Source organism: Phalacrocorax aristotelis, chromosome 5 (assembly GCF_949628215.1).
Source record: "Phalacrocorax aristotelis chromosome 5, bGulAri2.1, whole genome shotgun sequence".
In the NCBI taxonomy this organism is placed as follows: domain Eukaryota; kingdom Metazoa; phylum Chordata; class Aves; order Suliformes; family Phalacrocoracidae; genus Phalacrocorax; species Phalacrocorax aristotelis.
Genome location: NC_134280.1, coordinates 58951986 through 58971828, shown reverse-complemented (window position 1 = coordinate 58971828; position 19843 = coordinate 58951986). Strand labels below are relative to the sequence as shown.

Genomic DNA, 19843 nt, shown 5'->3' with positions numbered 1-19843 from the left:
AAAGAGTTTTGTTTTTCTCTACTTTTTTCCCAGTTATCTTTAGAGCTTGACACTGCCTGGCACAGAACTCGTGCTATGCACTCTCCACTGGCCTTTCAGAAAGGCTTTTCAGTCTTTGTTGACCCATTTCCTGGATTAGTCTGGCTAAATTATGGATTTTTTTTGTCTATTAAGCTTTTTCTTGTGTCCAGTAATTCAAGAATGGCATATCGGCATAATAATGTATTCAACTAGTTGAGTTTCCAAATCTCATGTTTATAACTCTTTACAAAAGTGTGAAGAAGTCAGTGACAATATTTTGATTTCATGCAATATAGAGGACAGTTAATAATTTGTTGAGTACACTTTGTGTTTGAGGTTTTTTTTAAATCATGCTTCAATAAATACTTAAATTCTAGAACAACAGGAAGCAGGCAGAATGATACATTTGTTGATGTAGGATGTCAGATAATTTAGTACAAATTACAGATTCTTTAAATACTTGAAAACAGTGAAGGTCAGGAAGCCTCCATTCAAAATTTTCCAGTGTATGTATAATATTTTACAGGATGTCTGTCTGTGTGTAGACTGCAAAAGAGTAATCTGTAAAAATCAACTTGTTTGTTGTTTTTCATGTTGTCTATTTATGCCCTGACAAATGAGCATCGGATGTAGCATGGAGTCTGAAGACTTGTGTATGGTTCAAGGTTACAGACAGACACAAGTTTGTCTTGTAGCATGAGGAAACTGGGCTCGGGCTGTTATTCGGAAGTGTTTGTTTTCAGTAAACAATCTGCAAGGCTTGAAACACCACCTTGGTGGCTGGGTCAAATAATCAATAGTGTAAATGGTTTAAAAAAGGAAAGTAATCAAGTGTCTTACTACTTATAATTTCTTTGATTCTATCAGATGAAAATTTCCTTCACAGTCATTATATTGCTTATATTCCTGAAAACATGTATTTCAAAGTATGTGTGGAGCAATAATTTTTCTATTGAGTTAGTGGCTATCATCTTGAAAATAAGAAAATTCCAGATTAGATGTCTATATTGTACACTTGATTTTATTTATTTTATGTTGTTCTGTATTGTCTTCAGAGTGTTTTTAAAATAGAGAGAGAGAAAGGGAAGGAAAAAATCTGGTACCAAAGAAGCTGCCTGGGCTGTACAAATTTTTCAGTCAGTGGAAGTGGTTAGCCTGGGTTTCACTGTCCAAGTGCATTTCCAAACTGAGTAGCCTGTTTTCGTGAAGTTGGTTGATACTGGTGATTAGCCTTTCAGTGAAAGAGCACTTCTAGTACTAAAAAAAAAAACCCAAACCAAAACCCCCCAAAACTTCATAACTTCTAATTTTTCATACTTTAATATTTCATAGGCTGTGAAGCTTTCATTCAGGAAAGATTAAGTGTCAGTGAAGTTCTTCACCTTAAACTGGCTTTTGTGAAACATACCCAAAGAAATTACCTTGGTTATTTCTTGGCATTTTTTTGTATTGTGTTGTTATTTCTTGTAAGTTATTTATGTATTTTTATATGAAATCTCATTACACAGGACAAGTCAAATATTATCATTGTGGTATATTCATTTATATTGTAGGTACCTTGCAGAAATGAACATAATTTTATTTTCAAATGCAAGCACACAAGATTCCTAGTCTCTTTTTTCTGTTTCTGCTGAAATGTGGCCAGTTTTGGTGAGGTGACTTTCTGCATTCAGAAGGAGAAAATGGCTGAGAGAATTTAGAAATCACTTTTAGATGGAGATTTAATCTATTGAAAATACAAGGTTCAACCTGAAGCTAAGATCATCTATAAAGTTATGTTGGGTACATTAGGTAACTATTGCGTGTTTCCCACACAGGTTTCTTGTATGCATTTGGACTTAGCCCAGGTGTGCAGACGGGGCATGCAGATGATCTGTATCCTGCCCTTGGTTGTCTGCTGCTGTGCTGAGGTGTTTCCTTGCAGGGGCTTTAGCCAATGATAGATTGCAGGGCAGTAATGTACATAGTCCACAGTTGCTTTTCACTGCTTTTTTGAAGGACCTGCTAACTTGGACACGTGATAGGGATCACCAAACTGGAGAGACAACGCTTTTTATCGATTTTGATATGTGAGCATTTGGCAAGTGAGCTTTCCTTGCCCCTACCAGCCAGTCTCCTTGCTTTGATGATGGCTTTCATCTGTCCCTGTTCAAACTCACAGAAAAGGTTGGATATTTCCCAGTGTTCTTACTGGGTTTTTACTTGCTATTCCCTACGAGACCTGCTGATTTATGACAGAGATGTGTTTAGATTATCTCAGTTTTGGTCACTTTCATAAGTTCTGCAAATAAAGCAATGCTTTTGTCTAACTCAGTAAAGGTGGGGCTACATCTGTTTCATTCATATCACAGCAAGCATTTCAAATTCATCTTTCATGGCCAGTTAAAATGTGGTGAACATCTGAGACACCAACTAGGAGAATGTAATAAAACCATGTTTGCAGTAAATATTCTTTTGTGTGGCATCAAATTTTTACATGGGAGAGAGTTGCTAAAAATAGTAATCTTAAATGTCAAATTATATTGGTATATTGGTATATTGTATATTAAGCTACAATGAGAAATGCCTTTGTGGAGTACAAACTAAAGCTTTATCTGTGGCCATTATTAGGCAGCAAAACCAGACTAACTTCCCCAGTGAAACTATGAAATCCTGACAAACTGTATCATCCCTGCTTAATAGTTTAAATTAAAAAAACAAACAAACAAAAAACCACAAAAAACCCAAAACCTAGAAACAAAGAAACAAAAAAAAGCCCAAACATTGGTTTATTTCTTCTTTTTTTTTCCTTTCTTTTTATGCCAGTGACTGTTGCCTTTTGAGTATAGTCTATTTGTCCTCCAGTAAAACCTTGGGAGGAAGGTAGAGCTTGTGAACTTCAGGCTTTATTGTAGATGAGTTCAGGTGACAAACTTGTCATAGTACTTTTTTACTTCTTCACCCCCTCCCCCGAGTTTTACAGAAACAAAGACCTTATTTTTCTGGTTACCAAAAACATACTCTGCGTAGAAAAGTCGAACTTCAGTGGAACTTCAACGCTGAGTTTTGACCTCTCTTCTAACACAGTGTACAATAACTTGGGTTCTTAAAAGAAACTATCAAGAAAAATCAGCAAGAAAAAAAATTTACACTGATGAGACATGCCAAATTTTCTGTAAATTGAAGACACTTAACAAAACCTATTTCTTAGAGTGGTATAGATAAAAATCTAACAGACGTACAAGTTAACGCTATGTATGAACATGAAGATTACCTATATTAGCTCTACAATAGTGTTTCTTTTTAGTAGTCCCTAGGAGAATGCGTGATCTTGTCCTGTACAGCCAGTGTGTTCTCAATTTTTTAATAGAACAAAGAAAAGCAGTGTAACCATAATATTTTATTTTGGTTTCATAGACAGATATCAACACTAGAAAGTCAGAATGTTTTGTATACATCATCTTTTTAGAAGGCTGGTGTTCAAAAAATATGAAGTACTTGCAGGTATCCTCCTTATACATAAAAAAAAAATCTTGATTTCCACTTCATTAATGTATTTTGTTAGTAAACATTTTGCTTTTTTAAAGTGCTCATTAATTATATACTATTGAGGATTGTATTTTTTTTTATATCTGATGAGGAAGCCTATTATTCAGAAGAGATTTCAAGTGAAAAATGCTGATACTGGGTGTTGCAGGACTTTTAAAGGTATTGGGATTAAGATATTCCTTCTAGGCTCTGGAATAATCGTAATCCACTATAAAAAAAGGCCATGTAGCTTGAAAAAAGGGCAATTTTTTAACACAGTTTGATTTTCATTGAATACTTTCAGTAAAGGAATGTTTTCAGTCTTTGTGAAACACAATTTATAGTCAATAACATCCAGGAAATATTTTATATCTGTTACTTCTCAGCCTAGGTTACAATTTTAAGACATGCAGAATAGTCAACCATTTTTTTCAAGAATTTTTAGTTGTAAATATTTTGATCGCTAGAGAATTTAGTTGTACCAAATGTTGTGAATATTTCTGAGTTTTGTAGGGATTATTTTCCTCATAAAGTTTTATATAGGATTGCTTGAGAATTTTTGTATTTCATTATAGGAAAAAAGTGTCATATGTTTAAAAAAATATATTCTTAAGTGTATTAATAAGATAATTGATGTTGAATGAAATGGTGTAAAAATCCCTCTTAGCTTGAAAACAAAAACTTAGTTTAAAACAAAAAGTATACTCCAAAGCAATCTTTAAAATCTTTTGGGAAAGGAACAAAGGCAGTTTTGCATAAAAAGGGCAGTTCACGTTTTTAATTTCTTACAGAGATTTATTTTTTTTTTTTTAAAACAGGCAGCAGTTTCTAACTTTATGTTCAAATACGTACATACCCTCATACATACATACACAAGCAAGGACACTATTTCAAGTTAGCACTCCTCAGTGAATGGTTAGAGGCTATTTCATGCACATAAGGAAACTAGGTTGTTTTTTCTTTAACACTATCCTTACATTGTGTATTATAAAGCAGTTTATTTTATACTAACACAGTATTAACTATGCCACTGAAAACAATAGCAAATATTTGCAACAGTAACACAGTGTTATAACATAGCTTGAGTCCTTGAGTCCTCTCAAGTCTCTGCCTTTGATTTCACGAATCTGTCCTTAGGATTTTTGGAGAATAGACTTTGAAACCATTATGTTATTGTTTGACTTGCTCATACTAAGAATTAAGTCTTTTTTTCATAAACCGTCTCTGAATCCTAGTCCCTTTATATTTATGAAACAAGCTCCACCCCAGCGATGCAAATTTCCATACAACATCATAGAAAAAAGATTTGTCAAAACATGTAATAAGAATCACTTAAGCAAAACAAACAGTTAATTATCATATGAATATAGTCACACTTCTTATTGGGAAGATTATTGCAAGATAAGCAGTAGCTTTGTTGTAAAGGTAATACAGGCTGTTTTAGTGATAACACAAGCTATGTCCTCAGGGAAACATCATACATTCCAGCATATTTCAGGAAATTTCATAAATTTCAGCATATCTCACATATCTCAGACATGTCTGCTTCTCAGGATGGGACTTTGTTTTAAAGGAAATGTATTTTTGGTTTTCCCTGAAAGCACATGGCTTTGTCTCCTAGGTAAATTATATTGTCTTAAAAAAACCCAAACCCATCATCTGATTCATAAGTCTTACCCTAAATCCAGTGGGGCTTGTTTAAAAAGTCAGCCTGGATCAGTGACCAGAATTGAATTCTAGATACACAGAAAGCTATTTAGAAATACACAAGAGTGTTGGAAGTCTTTATTAAGCACTGCTGGGGATTGTGCCGAGAAGAGGAAATCCTTAAAAGTGGTATTGAAAGGATATATTCTGTGTGTGTGTATATATATATATAAAAAGGTATATATTCTGTATATAACAGAATATGTATGAAATGTAGAAATACATTCAGGTAGTGTTTTATCAACCTGAAAAATAGAAAGGAAACTGCACTAGTTAAAAGCTAGCAAAACTTGGGGTTTGGCAATTTATGCTTTTTATATATGCCTTTTGAAAATTCCTCAAGAAAATGGTACATTTTAACATAATTTTGATTCTTCTTTGGGCACGTTGTTACAGGTTGTTTATTTGGTTTTGTTTTTCTTTTCTTTTTTTAGGAATCCAAAATGTACTTAGCTTATTCTGTGCAGTGCTTACAGAAAATAAAGTTCTCTTTCACTCTGCAAGTTTTCAGAGGCTCAGTGATGCCTGTAGGGCTCTGGAGTCTTTGATGTTTCCCCTCAAATATAGGTGAGTTGAGTTTTGAATCTTCAAACTCTTTTGACTAATCTTATAACTCATTTTATATCTTATATTGCACTGTCCCTAACAAAAGATTTATGTTGTTTGTTCAAATAAGCAAAGGTTTTCTTTATCATATGTACAAGTCCTAGCCTGTGCACATCATTAATAAAAATCTGATTGCATCATTACAATGGAAGCAATTAAATGAGCAACATCCAACCTACAAATAAAATAGAAACCCTACTCACAACATCAGTTGGATGGTAAAATTTGACAGCAATGATCCAGAATAAATGCATGGAAAGATATGGGGGAGACCTAATAACAGCCTGCCAACAAGTAAGAGGAGGTACATGACAGGTGAACAAGAGATTGGGGTCATAAACCAAAGCAGGAGATAGAAAGGTTTCTGACTGGATGCAGAGAAAACATGTTTTGTTATTAGGGTAACTAAGCAGTGGAACAGAGAGCCTGTGGTGCTGCCATCCCTGTAGGTTTTCAGGACCCAACTGGGCAGAGCCCAGGGCAACTTGGTCTGGATTCAGTCTTGACTCTGCTGTGAGCAAAAGGCTGAACTAAATGATGTCCTGAGGCCCTTTAGGCCCCTTACAATCCAAAAGATTCTGTGGTTCTAAGATAACATCTACATTAGTTTGTATCACAGTTTTAATTCACTGACAAATACCCACCAGAGAATGAATTTAAATGAATAGATAGAGTCTGTCTAAAAAGCCACATCTGAATCCAGCATTTTGAAATTGAAAACTTAATGTCAAGCTATTTGGGTTTTTTAGGAGGAATACATCTAATTCTGACTCATCTGTTTTAAAAGATGCTTGTATTAGTAGCACGTTTTTATTTAAAGTATTTCAGAGATGGGCTTCATTTTAATAAGAGAATGAGAAGGAAAAAAATTGGAAGTGAGTTTTGGAATATGTTTCTTAATACTAAAATGGTCATGAATGTAAATTTTTGATAAGTAGGTGTTGAAATGCATTGATCAGTTTAGATACAGATTTTCACGTTGCTCTGATGAAATCACTGGATTTTTTAAAATTGTCAAATCAAACATCTGAAATATAGAATTCTGTTCATAATGTTTGTTGTCATTTCAATATCAAAGCAAAAGACTTCCTATTAATGGTGTTTTACAAAAAGCAGAGCCTCTGGGTCTCTGGCCAAAAACTACCCATCTTTTTAAAGTGAAAGTATTATGCATAAGTTCAATGCCCTAGTTACCTAAAAGTTGTGGACAAATGTAGTGTCCATATAATATAAATGTTACAAATATAGTCTTTTCTTATTTTGCAAAATACTCTTATTTGCAATAAATTGTAGACCCTATAATAATTTCTGGAGTTTACATGGAGGATGTTCTTTTAATAGCATGGAACTTTTCTTTAGAAGTATTTAATATATACTTTCATCTTTTGTATTTTTAAAATACAGGTATTTATAGTAAATTTAATACATAACAGGAAGTTGGTTGGGTTTTGGTGTTGTTTTTTAAGAAAAAAGCTGCTCTATGTGAAGGGATAGTCGGGAGCTTTTATTCTATTTTATTTATTCTTTTCACAGTTATCCCTATATTCCAATTCTTCCTGCACAGCTATTGGAAGTTCTCAGCTCACCAACTCCTTTCATAATTGGCGTACATTCTGTCTTTCGTAATGACATTCATGAGCTTGTAAGTATATCTACCCGGCATATTCATAGTCACAATGTCATTTGTGATGTTTAGTTGCAGAAATTTTCTGTGATTCAGAGATGTTATATGAACAATACATACACTTTTAAAATATTACCATAGAAGGCAAGGTAAGACAGTCAGGAAGAGAGAAAAGAAAAAAACATCAATTCTTTTGTAAATACGTTGAGACTTTAAAGTAGAGAGAGGAAACAATTTGATTCTAGTACGGGATGGGAAGGAATTAATCCATTTCCAGCATTGTCATGTATTTGTAATGAGTTTGAACAATTCGCGTACAATTTTTAAATGTATCCTTAATTATTTTATTTTATCCTTACTTTTTAAGCACATGCTTGGAGAAACTAAAGCAGGGTTACAGAGGTACCTAGAAACGTGTGACTTTACTTACAGTTGTCCTCACTGTGTCATTTTGCAAACAGCCTATTAGGTCACTGAACATGGACCTGGAACATCCAGAAACAGAAGTCACTTTTAAAAGTTTGCCCTAATTTCATTTCCTTTGGTTCCTTCAATTTACATTTGTTTTTCACAGCTAGATTCAGTAATATGAAGTATTTAGAGTATTTTGATAAAGGAAACTTTATCAAAAGCATTCTATAAATTAAACTGTTTCAATTTAATTTACATGCAGATCATGAAATTTGAACTGTTGCATTTTTAAACTATGCTCACAGTATACACTACTGATAATATTTTTGTTTGTTGCTTACAGTTAGATGTAATCATAGCAGACCTGGATGGAGGCACAATTAAAATTCCTGAATGTATTCATCTTTCCCAGCTGCCAGAGCCACTGCTACATCAGACTCAAATGGCGCTTTCTCTAGTATGTTTTGATACAAACCCCATTTTCTATCCTCTCACCTATTTTTAAAGAAACAAACATGAATTTCACTATTAAAGTGCTTTCAAATGCACTGGAAATGTGAGATTTAAAACTATGATTCCTACCAACATTCCATTTCTTAGAAGAATTTATTATCTGAAGTTAGAGTTAATATAATCAGTAAAATACTACTGAAATGTGTTTTCACTACTCAAGAGGAAGTTTCCTGCCTAATAATGATTTTTTAAATACTTCAAGTTTTAAATAAACTTCAGTGCTTGAGCAGCATTTTTACTATTCATTTTAGCTTCTTTTCTGTTTCATAGATTAATTTCAACTGTACATTGTATTGAAGTTTAACAAAAGAATAATCAATTAGTCTTAAAGTTTATTTCTATGATGCTCCTATATTAATATTTAAGAATTATTTATTCTACATTAGGGAATCACTAGTTTGTCTTTTTACTATCATTGTCATAAGTTAGAAGACACCTTATTTGGAGGCTTCTGAACACATCTTCAAGAGAAGAATTTTCTGACTGTTAATCTGTTTCAGATGAATCAACTCCGAAATTCCTAACTATATTGATTAGCTTCATTGACTGTAATAGATGTTATTGATAACTAGCTCACTTATAGAAACCTGAAGCTGAGAAATTAATCCCACCTTTATTTCCATACAGTCTTCATAATTTAACTCAATCTGTTATTTGAGGTACTTAATATGAGTGAATATTAATTTGAGAAAGAAGAAAAAAATAATTTGTTCTTTCCTCAGCAAAAGGAGGGAAAAAAATTTTGTTTACAAAATTCTCTAGGTATTGCATCCTGATTTGGAAACAGCAGATTATGCATTCCCTCCCCCACGAACAGCTTTATCACATTCAAAAATGCTGGTAAGATTTCTGTGTTATGTCTGACTTTCTTAAGTAGAAAACTGTTGAAATTTTAGGCTAACTTTCTTTCAATAATTTCTGCTTTGTGTTTTCTTTTCCATATCCTTTATAGTGTTATTGGTGGAGCAAAGAAATGCATTCTGCCCTTTAATACCATTCTAATGGGTTAGACATTTTTATAAATGTGTTTGTATTCATATGAAGACACCTTATTTTATTTTAGTATTTCTGCCTATTAAGTGAAATCTGTGCTTCTCTGTTTGGTAGACCAGGAAATCTGCAGTATTTTACATGCGTGGACAAACTGGTGGTCTCTTGTGTGTGTGTGTGTAAATGTTAAAACTAAGCTCTCTTATAGGACCTACCCCTACCCCGCCTGGAAAAAAAGTTCAGAAACATTAAAAATGTCATTCAAGATCTAGATTTTTGAGTAAATATGAGTAAAGATAGAAGTGGTAGCTGTGTCAGCGAAACATAAGTCACTGGTTTTACAATAACAATGATGATTATTATGCATTATATGCTTGGACATATTGGGAAAGAAGTTGTATGTTTTTTACCATTGCATTTGGCTTTAATGAACCTCTACCTGAATGAAACAATACATAATTGTCTATACTAAAAAAATCTATAAAAAGTTTTCTAATAATATCTAGTTAATTTAGATTAAAAGTAGTTGTGAAGCCAAGATAACTTAACAACTGGGTAAAGGCGCTATTTTTGCTTGTAGGAGTATCCAGAATCAAACATGAGTTGGTAGTCTAAACTAAAATCCAAAAGCCAATTCAATTTAAGAATTCACCTTGGAGTTTTGTGTAGGTTTATTTGAAAACATAAGACTGAAGTGGTGCAATATATCTGTTGTTCTTATTTCTTGCTTTAAGATCAGGTTTCTGCATTGCTGATGACAGAAAATGTCATCCAGATTTCATTTAAACTAATGGCAAAATTAAGCTAAGATCTCGCTTTGAATGGTGAAGTTATAAATTAAGACAATTTTGAATCAAAATAAGAAATACGTTAAATATGAAAGAAACGACCATATTTTCAATTAGTCCAAAAAGTCAGGGTATAAACATACCTGTTACAATCATAGACAGCAGCCTGGACAGAGAGAAAATGAGGGTATCTCGCAGTAAATTGAGCTCTTACAAAATCAAGTTAAAAACAGAATAACACTGATCATGTTCCAGAGAAGAATAAACAGACATCTAGAAAAGTATTCCAATAGGACAGCTTTATAGAATCTTGTATATACCTAAACGTACTTCTTTACAAAATCATTACAAGCTTTAACGTATTTAGATTGTATTTGCTTGTTTTTTAGCTGATCGGCTGTTTACCTGATTCGTTAATCTAATATTCTTTGCTGCTTGTAACTTTTAAAGTTATGGTTTGTTTTAAGAGTTCTTTGAGACACCATAAAACCTGAGGTCATGGAACAATTTTTGAGACATCAGCTTTTAGATGTGGCAGCAGTCTGAGTCGGTACCTGAGCTAAAATAAAATAATGTGGGCTGCACAGTATTTGTTCACAGTCTTTAGCTGCATCTGGGCCAGCTGAAGATGTCACTGCCCCAAGTCTGCCCCCAACTGTTCACATCATTTCCATTAACCCGTAGATGTTTATTTAAGCACTCCTTTACTAATTTAAATCAAAATAAACCAGGACTTTAAATATCTACTATTTTTAACTTTCTAAACTAACCCTGGCTTATTTTGGCTGCAAGTGAAGACGTGAGTTGGAAAAGTCCTAGATAAGTAGCTGAGCAAACTTAGAGCAGTATCCTCAGCTGGCAGAGCCACAGCAGATAGTGGTGATGCCTGTGATGCTCTGAGCCTGGTTCCCTGTTGTGGTTTAAGCCCAGTCAGCAGCTAAGTACCACACAGCCATTCTCTTCCCCTCCCCCCTGCATGAGTGGGATGGGGGAGAGAATCGGAGAAAAAAAAGTGAAGTCCATGGCTTGAGATAAAGACAGTTTAATAGGACAGAGTAGGAAGAGCAACAATAATGATAAAAGAATATACAAACCAAGTGATGCAATTGCTTACCACCCACTGACTGATGCCCATCCCATCCCCATGCAGCAATCACTGCCCCCCAGCCAACTCCCTCCAGTTTATATACTGAGCATGATGCCATATGGTATGGAATATCCCTTTGGCCAGTTTGGATCAGCTGTCCTGGCTGTGCTTCCTCCCAGCTTGCTGTGCACCTGGCAGAGCATGGGAAACAGAAAAGTCCTTGACTAGTGTAAGTACTACTTAGCAACAACTAAAACATCAGTGTGTTGTTATTCTCATCTTAAATACAAAGCACAGCACTATACCAGCTACTAGGAAGAAATTTAGATTGATAGAAAAGCTGAAATCAGGACATTCCCCCAGCAGCAGCAATGCTAGCTTGGTGGGGTAGCAGGGAATCACAGGACCCTCTGTCCAGTGGCACTGCTTGTGTAGTGCTGCAGAGCCACGTTTATTTTAGGGAATAAATCCAGGCTAAAATACCCTCTTTCCTTTATTTAGCATCAGTTTTCTCCCATGGCAGTTCTTTTATGTGGGTCACCACATGACTGCCCCAGCAGTTATACTTGCATTGCCCAGAGGCTGTTGTGCAGGCATGGAGAAGAGCAGTAGGAGTAAAAAGGTGAAAATGTACTAAAGCTGTCATTGCCATCTGAGGACAGGTCAGTGAAACTGGAGCCTCATATATGAGAACTTCATATGTGCACGAGTATCTTCACTTGGTATGCTACACTGCTGCATTGTCTGATGAATTTGTAGGCATTTCTCAGATAGCTTTATACAAAGCATGGAAAAGTTCAGAATATGAAAATGTTTTCACAGCATATTCAATTACTGCTTACAGGATAAAGAAGTGCGAGCAATCTTCCTTAGGCTATTTGCACAACTTTTCCAAGGATACCGGTCATGTCTTCAGCTGATCAGAATTCATGCTGAACCAGTAATTCATTTCCATAAGGTAAAGAGAAGCAGTCGTGTATATTTAGTTAGTATTTGTTTGTGTCACGTTATTCCCACATGCTTGCCTTTTGAACAAGTGTTAAAGTTCAAAAAAACAAAACAAAACAATCAACATATGATAAACATATAATTTTGGCATAGCACCGTGTCAGTGCATTTCAGTGGGACTAATTGCAGAGATGGTGATGAAATTTGAAACAAAGTTAACATTAAAATTTAATACAAAGAAACATTGAAGGAATCATTAAGGAATTTTTAAAACATACATATGTAATTAGAAAACAATACTTGACAGTACTAGCTTTCTGTTATTGCCCATGAGATTTATAAAATGTGTGCATCAAACTTCCTGTTACGTCATTCCTGAATTTAGGTATAAAAAGATACTAGGTAATATATAAGATTTAATAAGAAAGTACCATGTATTACTGTAAGCTGGTGAAAATGTTTAACTGCTAGTACATAAATAGTTGGTTGTAGTTTTGATACTGATAAAATACAGGCATTTTTTCCTATCTTTACTGCAGGCAGCCTTCTTGGGTCAGCGAGGCTTAATTGAGAATGACTTTCTAACCAAGGTTCTCAATGGAATGGCATTTGCTGGTTTTGTGTCAGAGAGGGGCCCTCCTTTCAGAGCATGTGATCTTTTTGACGAGGTGAAAACTGTTTCTGTATTCCCAAGGAAATGAAAATGTACCGATGATATTTAAGCATGTGAAAAACTATTGAATTGCATCTGAATCCTCACTGTTTATTATATAAAGTTCATACTAAACTCTAAATTCTATTTTTCTACTAAGCGTACATTTCTAGCTTACTTCCTTAAAATTATGCTCTGCCTATGTGTATGAAGCTAAACAGTTGTATAAATCATGGTAATACTGTTCCTATTGTCAGGTTTGGAATTTCATAATGCATCACATATGCTAGTACAGAATTATTTTGAGTAATTTAATTATATTCTTAGAAACATTTAAAAAGTAATTGAGAAATATTGAATTAAATACATACCCAACATTATAAACAGGGACAAACATTTTTTTCTTTTAAAAAGTAATGCCATAATTTCACTGTGCTGGCTTTTATTTGAATGTAGAGTACAAATAGAGTTTGGTATTAATTCTGTGTAGTAGTAGTATATATGAGAAGTACGGATTGTGGAATTAGAAATGTTAAAGGAATGTTTTATGTATGTAGGATTTCCTCTGTTAGGCAGGACTATAAAATCTGGTAACAGAAGCTCTATAAGAAAGTGAAAATGTCTCATGTTCCAGAGCAAAGTGACATTGCACATTTTTCAGTGTTCAGTTTTCTCTGCTCAGTTTCAATTTCAGATTAACATTTCATAACTTAATTAAAAATAGTTTCTTTCCTATTTGAATTATCAACATTTTTATTCTTTTATGTGTTTCTTTTAAAGTTGGTAGCCTTTGAAGTCGAAAGAATTAAAGCCGAGGAAGGTAACCCACCCAAAATGATAAAACACGTTAGAGAACTTGCAGAACAGCTCTTCAAAAATGTAAGTTTACTATACCTGCTGCACTTTTAGAGTTGAAATAGTAACATTGAAAATTCTTATTTCTGAGATCAATCTAGTATCTGAAAATGGAAATGACTGCTTGTGGTAGTCGTCTTCTGCATTACGACAAAAGACTTTGGGACTTTAAATGTAACCAATTTTGTCCATGTGAAGGAAGTTCAGCATAGTAATATTGATTTATTAATGCTAATACTGATCTATTTATATCTACTGTTACGTAACATTCTGTTTTCTTAGTGTGTATCCACATAATATATATAAACTTATTTTCTCTGCTGCAACCTGTCCTTGCCAAATATTTCTTTTCTTGCCTATCAACACTTTTCCACATGAAAACTGTACCTCCAATTTGGCATAATGTATTCTTTCAGCAGACCTTTCCTGCTGTGCAACCCAGTGCCCATGATTTGTGTGCTCAGCAAGGACTATCTCATTTCTTACAGCCTGTTTCTTGGACTCTTTAGGTTTCCTAGAATACCATTTCCAGTTTTATTCTTGCTTTCCTATCATGCCTTTATGTTCCATGGTGCTTTTGTAAAACCTCTTACCATTCCATTAGCTGTTTTTTTTTTGTTGTTGTTGTTTGTTTCTTTTCTTTGGCATCAGCTCATCTCCCTCCCCCTCACACTTCCTGTCGTTGTTCAGACTCCGCAGAGCAATATCTATTTATGTTGTCAGCTTACACCTTTATCACCCTTTCTTTTCATATCCCACTTCCCCAAAACTATGATTTACCTCTACACTTCTGTGAAAAAAAAAAAAATAATCACAAGAATTACTAAGTACTGCCAAGTTCTAGGGTGGTTGGAGGGGGACGGGGGTGGGTTGTGTGTGTCTTTTTTTTTTCCAAAATAAATTGCTCTTAAGCATTTTGTCAGTGTCAATGCAATCTTTGTTTGGGGTCAAATTGGTATCTTTTCCATAGGAAATCCAAAACTTTACAACCAGTGGATTCAGCAATCTTTTGTGTCAGTGGATTTTGGATTGAAAATTACATCTGTGTATTTCAAGTAAATGGAATGTGTGACTAGTAAGATGTATGAAATGAGGTTTGGCTTTAATATTGTCTTTCGTTGCAGAATTTGTGTGTCTGTCTTCAGACACATTTACTTGCTCAGTCCATCTCTCTTTTCCTCAAATTGCTAAATGAATGTTATACTTTTTTTTTTTTTTAAGGAAAGAATTGATATGCATTTTAATCTACCTTGTTGGTAATAGACATAAGAAGAGAGAGCAAATACATCTTTGTGGACTTAAAACCATTTCATGTTTAAAAATATGTATGAAATGTTGTCTTTTGTCCACATGTGGTGTAGCATACTTACTGGAGTATCTTAACACTGATATCCTTACACTGACACTTCAGACTTAGGATAAGAGAATGTATGTTATGGAAAAGGAAGAGAAACTCAGGCATCAAAATATTTGTTAAATAGATTCATTTAATTGACGAGATCTCATCTGTAATAAAATATCTTTATTCCATGGTGTAACTCCTGATCCTACAGCATACTTTTAATGATAAGTACTGATGGAATAATCTTCTATTAAGAGCTAATATTAAGTTAAAGGAAATAAAAACTTCTGAATAAATATTAATTTTTCTACTACTAATTTAATAGTGGTGCTGTATATAGCAGCATTGATTTTCCAGATTCAGGTCTGTCTTTCAGGTTAACGCTGTCAGAAGGTATGTTAGTTGACAGTTCTGCAACATTCAGAACTATTAGTTTCATTAGAAAGTCAATGGGCTATATTAAATTAAACTAGTCTGGTTCTTTTTGATCAGATGGCAGAGATGAGTAAATTCAAATTTTGGGAAGATATAGCAGAAAAATGAGGAGTATTGCACTAAAGTTTCTTTAAAAATCAATCTATCTTTTAAAAGTTTTTATTTCCCCAAGAGCTGGGACTGTAATGTTATAAGCACTATTGTTGTGGTAATGTCCTATAAATATGGGAAATTGCTGCAAACAATATAATTGTTATTATCATAGACTCATAGCATCATTTAGGTTGCAAAAGACCTCTAAGATGATTGAGTCCAACATAAATCTAACATGGCCAAGTCCACCACTAAACCAGGTCCCTGAGTGCCACATGCACACGTCTTTTAAATACCTCTAGGGATGGTGATTCATCCACTTCCCTGGGCAGCCTGTTTCAGTGCTTGATACCCTTTCTGTGAAGACTTTTTTCCTAATACTCAACGTAAACCTTCCCTAACACAACTTGAGGCTGTTTCCTCTTGTACTACCACATGTTACTTGGGAGAAGAGACCAACACCCACCTCGCCATAACCTCCTTTCAGGTAGTTGTGGAGAGCGATAAGGTCTTCCCTCAGCCTCCTCTTCTCCAGGCTAAACAACCCCAATTCCCTCAGCCGCTCCTCATAAGACTTGTGCTCTAGACCCTTCACCAACTTCGTTGCCCTTCTCTGGACATGCTCCAGCACCTCAATGTCTTTCTTGTAGTGAGGGGCCCAAAACTGAACACAATATTCAAGGTGTGGCCTCACCAGTGCCGAGTACAGGGGGACGATCACTCCCCTACTCCTGCTGGCCATGCTGTTCCTCATACAAGCCAGGATTGGCCTTCTTAGCCACCTGGGCACTGCTGGCTTATATTCAGGTCCTTTTCCTCCAGGCAGCTCTCCAGCCGCTCCTCCCCAAGCCTGTAGCATTGTGTGGGGTTGTTGTGACCCAGGTGCAGGACCCGGCACTGAGCCTTGTTGAGCCTCGTACAATTGGCCACAGGCCATTGATCCAGCCTGTCCAGATCCCTCTCTAAAGCCTTTCTACCCTCAAGCAAATGAGCACTCCTGCACAACTTGGTGTTATCTGCAAATGAACTGAGAGTACACTTGACCTCCTTGTCCAGATCACTGATAAAGATATTAAACAGAACTGGCCCCAATACTGAGCCCTGGGGAACACCACTTGTGACTGGCTGCCAACCACCACTCTCTGGGCTCGGCCATCCAGCCACTTTTTTACCCAGCAAAGAGTGCACCCATCCAAGTCATGAGCAGCCAGTTTCTCCAGGAGAATGCTGTGAGAAATGGTGTCAAAGTCTTTACTAACATCTAGGTAGACATCATCCACAGCGTTTCCCTCATCCACTAAGTGGGTCACCTTGTCATAGAAGGAGATCAGATTAGTCAAGCAGGACCTGCCTTTCATAAACCCATCCTGACTGGGCCTGATCACCTGGTTGTCCTGTATGTGCCATGTGATGGCACTCACGATGATCTGCTCCATAACCTTCCCCAGTACTGAGGTCAGGCTGACAGGCCTGTAGTTCCCAGATCCTCCTACCGGCCCTTCGTGTAGATGGGCATCCCATTTGCTAACCTCCAGTCAACTGGGACCTCCCCAGTTAGCCAGGACTGCTGATAAGTGATGGCAAGTGGCTTGGTGAGAACTTCCCCCAGCTCCCACAGTACCCTTGGGTGGATCTCATCCAGCCCCACAGACCTGTGTGTGTCTACGTGGTGTAGCAGGTCACTGACCACTTGCCCTTGGACTGTGGGGGCTTCATTCTGCTCCCTATCCCTGTCTTCCAGCTCAGGGGGCTGGGTACCCAGAGAACAACTGGTCTTAACTGTTAAAGACTGAGGCAAAGGAGGCCTTAAGTACCTCAGCCTTTTCCTCATCCTTTGTCACTATGTTTCCCCTCCATCCCATAACGGGTGGAGATTCTCTTTAGCTCTCCTTTTGCTGCTAATGTATTTATAGAAGTATTTTTTATTGTCCTTTGTAGCAGTAGCCAGGTGAAGTTCTAGCTGGGCTTTGGCCCTTCTAATGTTCTATGTGCATAACCTTGCTACACCTTTGTAGTCCTCCTGAGTTGCCTGCCCCTTCTTCCAAAGGTCATAAACTGTGCTTTTTTTTCCCTGAGTTCCAGCCAAAGCAGTCTGTTCAGCACAGACTGCTCTTGTGCCTTTAAGATTTCTTTCTTGAAGAACATTCAACCTTCCTGGACTCCTTTGCCCTTCAGGACTGCCTCCCAAGGGACTCTGTCAATCAGTCTCCTAAACAAGCCAAAGTCTGCCTTCCACAAGTCCCAGTCTGCTGACCCCTCTTCTTACTTCTCTGAGAATTGAAAACTATCATTTTGTAATCACTATTCCCAAGATGGCCTCCAACCATCACATCACATCAGTATTATGATACTAAATTACTCCAAAGGAGACGGTGAACATTTGTATTTGTTTTCTAGTGGATATAGATCATTTTTATAATGAAAGAGTCTATATTGATATGTGCAACTTTTCACTTACATTATTTTTAAAAATCATTGTTAAAGCTAATTAATTTTTGTCTTCTCTTGTGATGAGATTTATTTATACCATTGTGATTGACCTGCTATTTTACTTCCACTAACTCAATGACTTAGTGTATTTAAAAGTCAGATTTTTAGTAGTTATGCATACAGCTATATTTGAATAAAGCACTGTGACGAGTAACATTGCTTCTGTAAGTTATGCCTAGAGCTGCCTGATTTTAAACTTGCTGCATGACATATTTTGACATCTTGTTCCACAGTCTAGTCATCATATTGTAGCTGTGACAGTCTAGATACATATTAGAATCAAGGTTTGTTAAGGAGAGAGAATGTTTTTATCAGTCTAGCTGGTACAAGTGGAAAATTTAGACAAGTTTTTGGCATATACTGCTTCAGTAGTTGAAGACATTAGACATACATTCCTAATAGCATATACAGCTGAGATTACATTTGTGACGGCAAAATTAAAGTAACTCTTTCTGTATCTTCCCTCTGGATCTCTCTTTTCCATGAAATGGAATGTGGAATACTTATTCTCTCTTTCTGGATTTTTCTGTTATATGTCATCTATTAGCCCCTGCTGAGATTGTGTTCCCTTTCCCTGTCTTGCTGCTTCTGGCATACACTGCTCTCATCCCCCTGGCTAGATTTTTTGCTTGTTTCATTAAACTTCCCTCTGCAGAGAATTTGTATGCCTAAGTAGCTGGTTTGTTTTGACTGCTCTTTCTCAAGTTGATGCATTAGATCTTCTTGTTGCCTTTTGTCTCCTGTAACTGAAAAATTCAAGCTAGCTCCTGTTTATAAGTTTTATTGCAAGCTAGTTGTGCTTGTACAACAGGAACCTAATTGATTGAGTAGCACTCTTTGGCAGTGGCACATAACCAGTAATAATTAACAGCATAGAGTCAAGTTGGGTAACAGTAAACTCAGACATGATTAATGATAACCCCTGGTATATGAATAAAGAGGTGAAAATATCCTGTTTTGTTTGATTGATTGTTGCACTCTTCAAGATGTGAGATGTGATCCTGTGAATGGTGGTAGAATCCTCATGGAACATGTAGATCTCAGCTGTGTTTTGGAAAAGGTACAACCTGAAGCCAAAAAACCCAAACAGGAAAGATGATCAACCATTTGAGGAAAAAAATTAAAATAAATGGTGAATTTTCATATCTTGCTCTCTTCAGGGTATCTTTCTAGAAAGTGTATTTTAAACAAGCTGAAATCAAGTTGGAGGCAGCTGAGTGAAACTTACTGGTTTATGATGTACATGGTCTTTCTGGTTGCTGAACACCAGAGGCAGAAGATGCGTGTCCACGTACAGGAACACATATTGCACTGATACTGCATGTGGTATTTGGTATTGACAAACACCAATAGGGCTTACCTATATGGAGCGAGTCTTCAGATATCCCACATACAGTCACATCTCTGTTATATGGTACAGGGCGTATTTTGCTGATGTCTTTGATATTGTAGTATTGCATGATCATGTCAAGATCAAGACAAATTACAAAGTAGCAGATTTAGCAATTATTTTGGTAAAACAAATAAGTCAGTGTTCTGCAACGTGAAACTATTTTTTTAACTTTTTCTAATTCTGAAGACCTCTTCAAGAAAACCCCAAAACAAGGATAAAAAGCTTTCTTTTAAAGAAAAAGAAAAAAAAGACCATAAAGGAGTGACAAATCATGTTGGCAAAACAGTGGAAAGTCTGATAGCTTTGCAACAACAGAAGTCTCTTCTATCCTTTGAGAACACCCCAAAACCTGATGTGACAGCTTCTTTTTACTTCCTTATA

General features: G+C 35.9%; 1 protein-coding gene across 8 annotated transcripts in view; it reads left to right on the top strand.

Moving 5' to 3' along the window:
• Window positions 1-19843, top strand: part of SBF2 (SET binding factor 2) — a 288713-nt gene that overhangs the window by 153396 nt on the left and 115474 nt on the right. For all 8 annotated transcript variants that reach the window (XM_075094794.1, XM_075094793.1, XM_075094800.1 and 5 more), the window contains exons 7-13: window positions 5670-5802; window positions 7375-7483; window positions 8220-8333; window positions 9152-9229; window positions 12099-12212; window positions 12742-12870; window positions 13635-13733. In XM_075094794.1, coding sequence (XP_074950895.1) covers window positions 5670-5802; window positions 7375-7483; window positions 8220-8333; window positions 9152-9229; window positions 12099-12212; window positions 12742-12870; window positions 13635-13733 — 776 coding nt within the window. The remainder of the gene's footprint in view (window positions 1-5669; window positions 5803-7374; window positions 7484-8219; window positions 8334-9151; window positions 9230-12098; window positions 12213-12741; window positions 12871-13634; window positions 13734-19843) is intronic.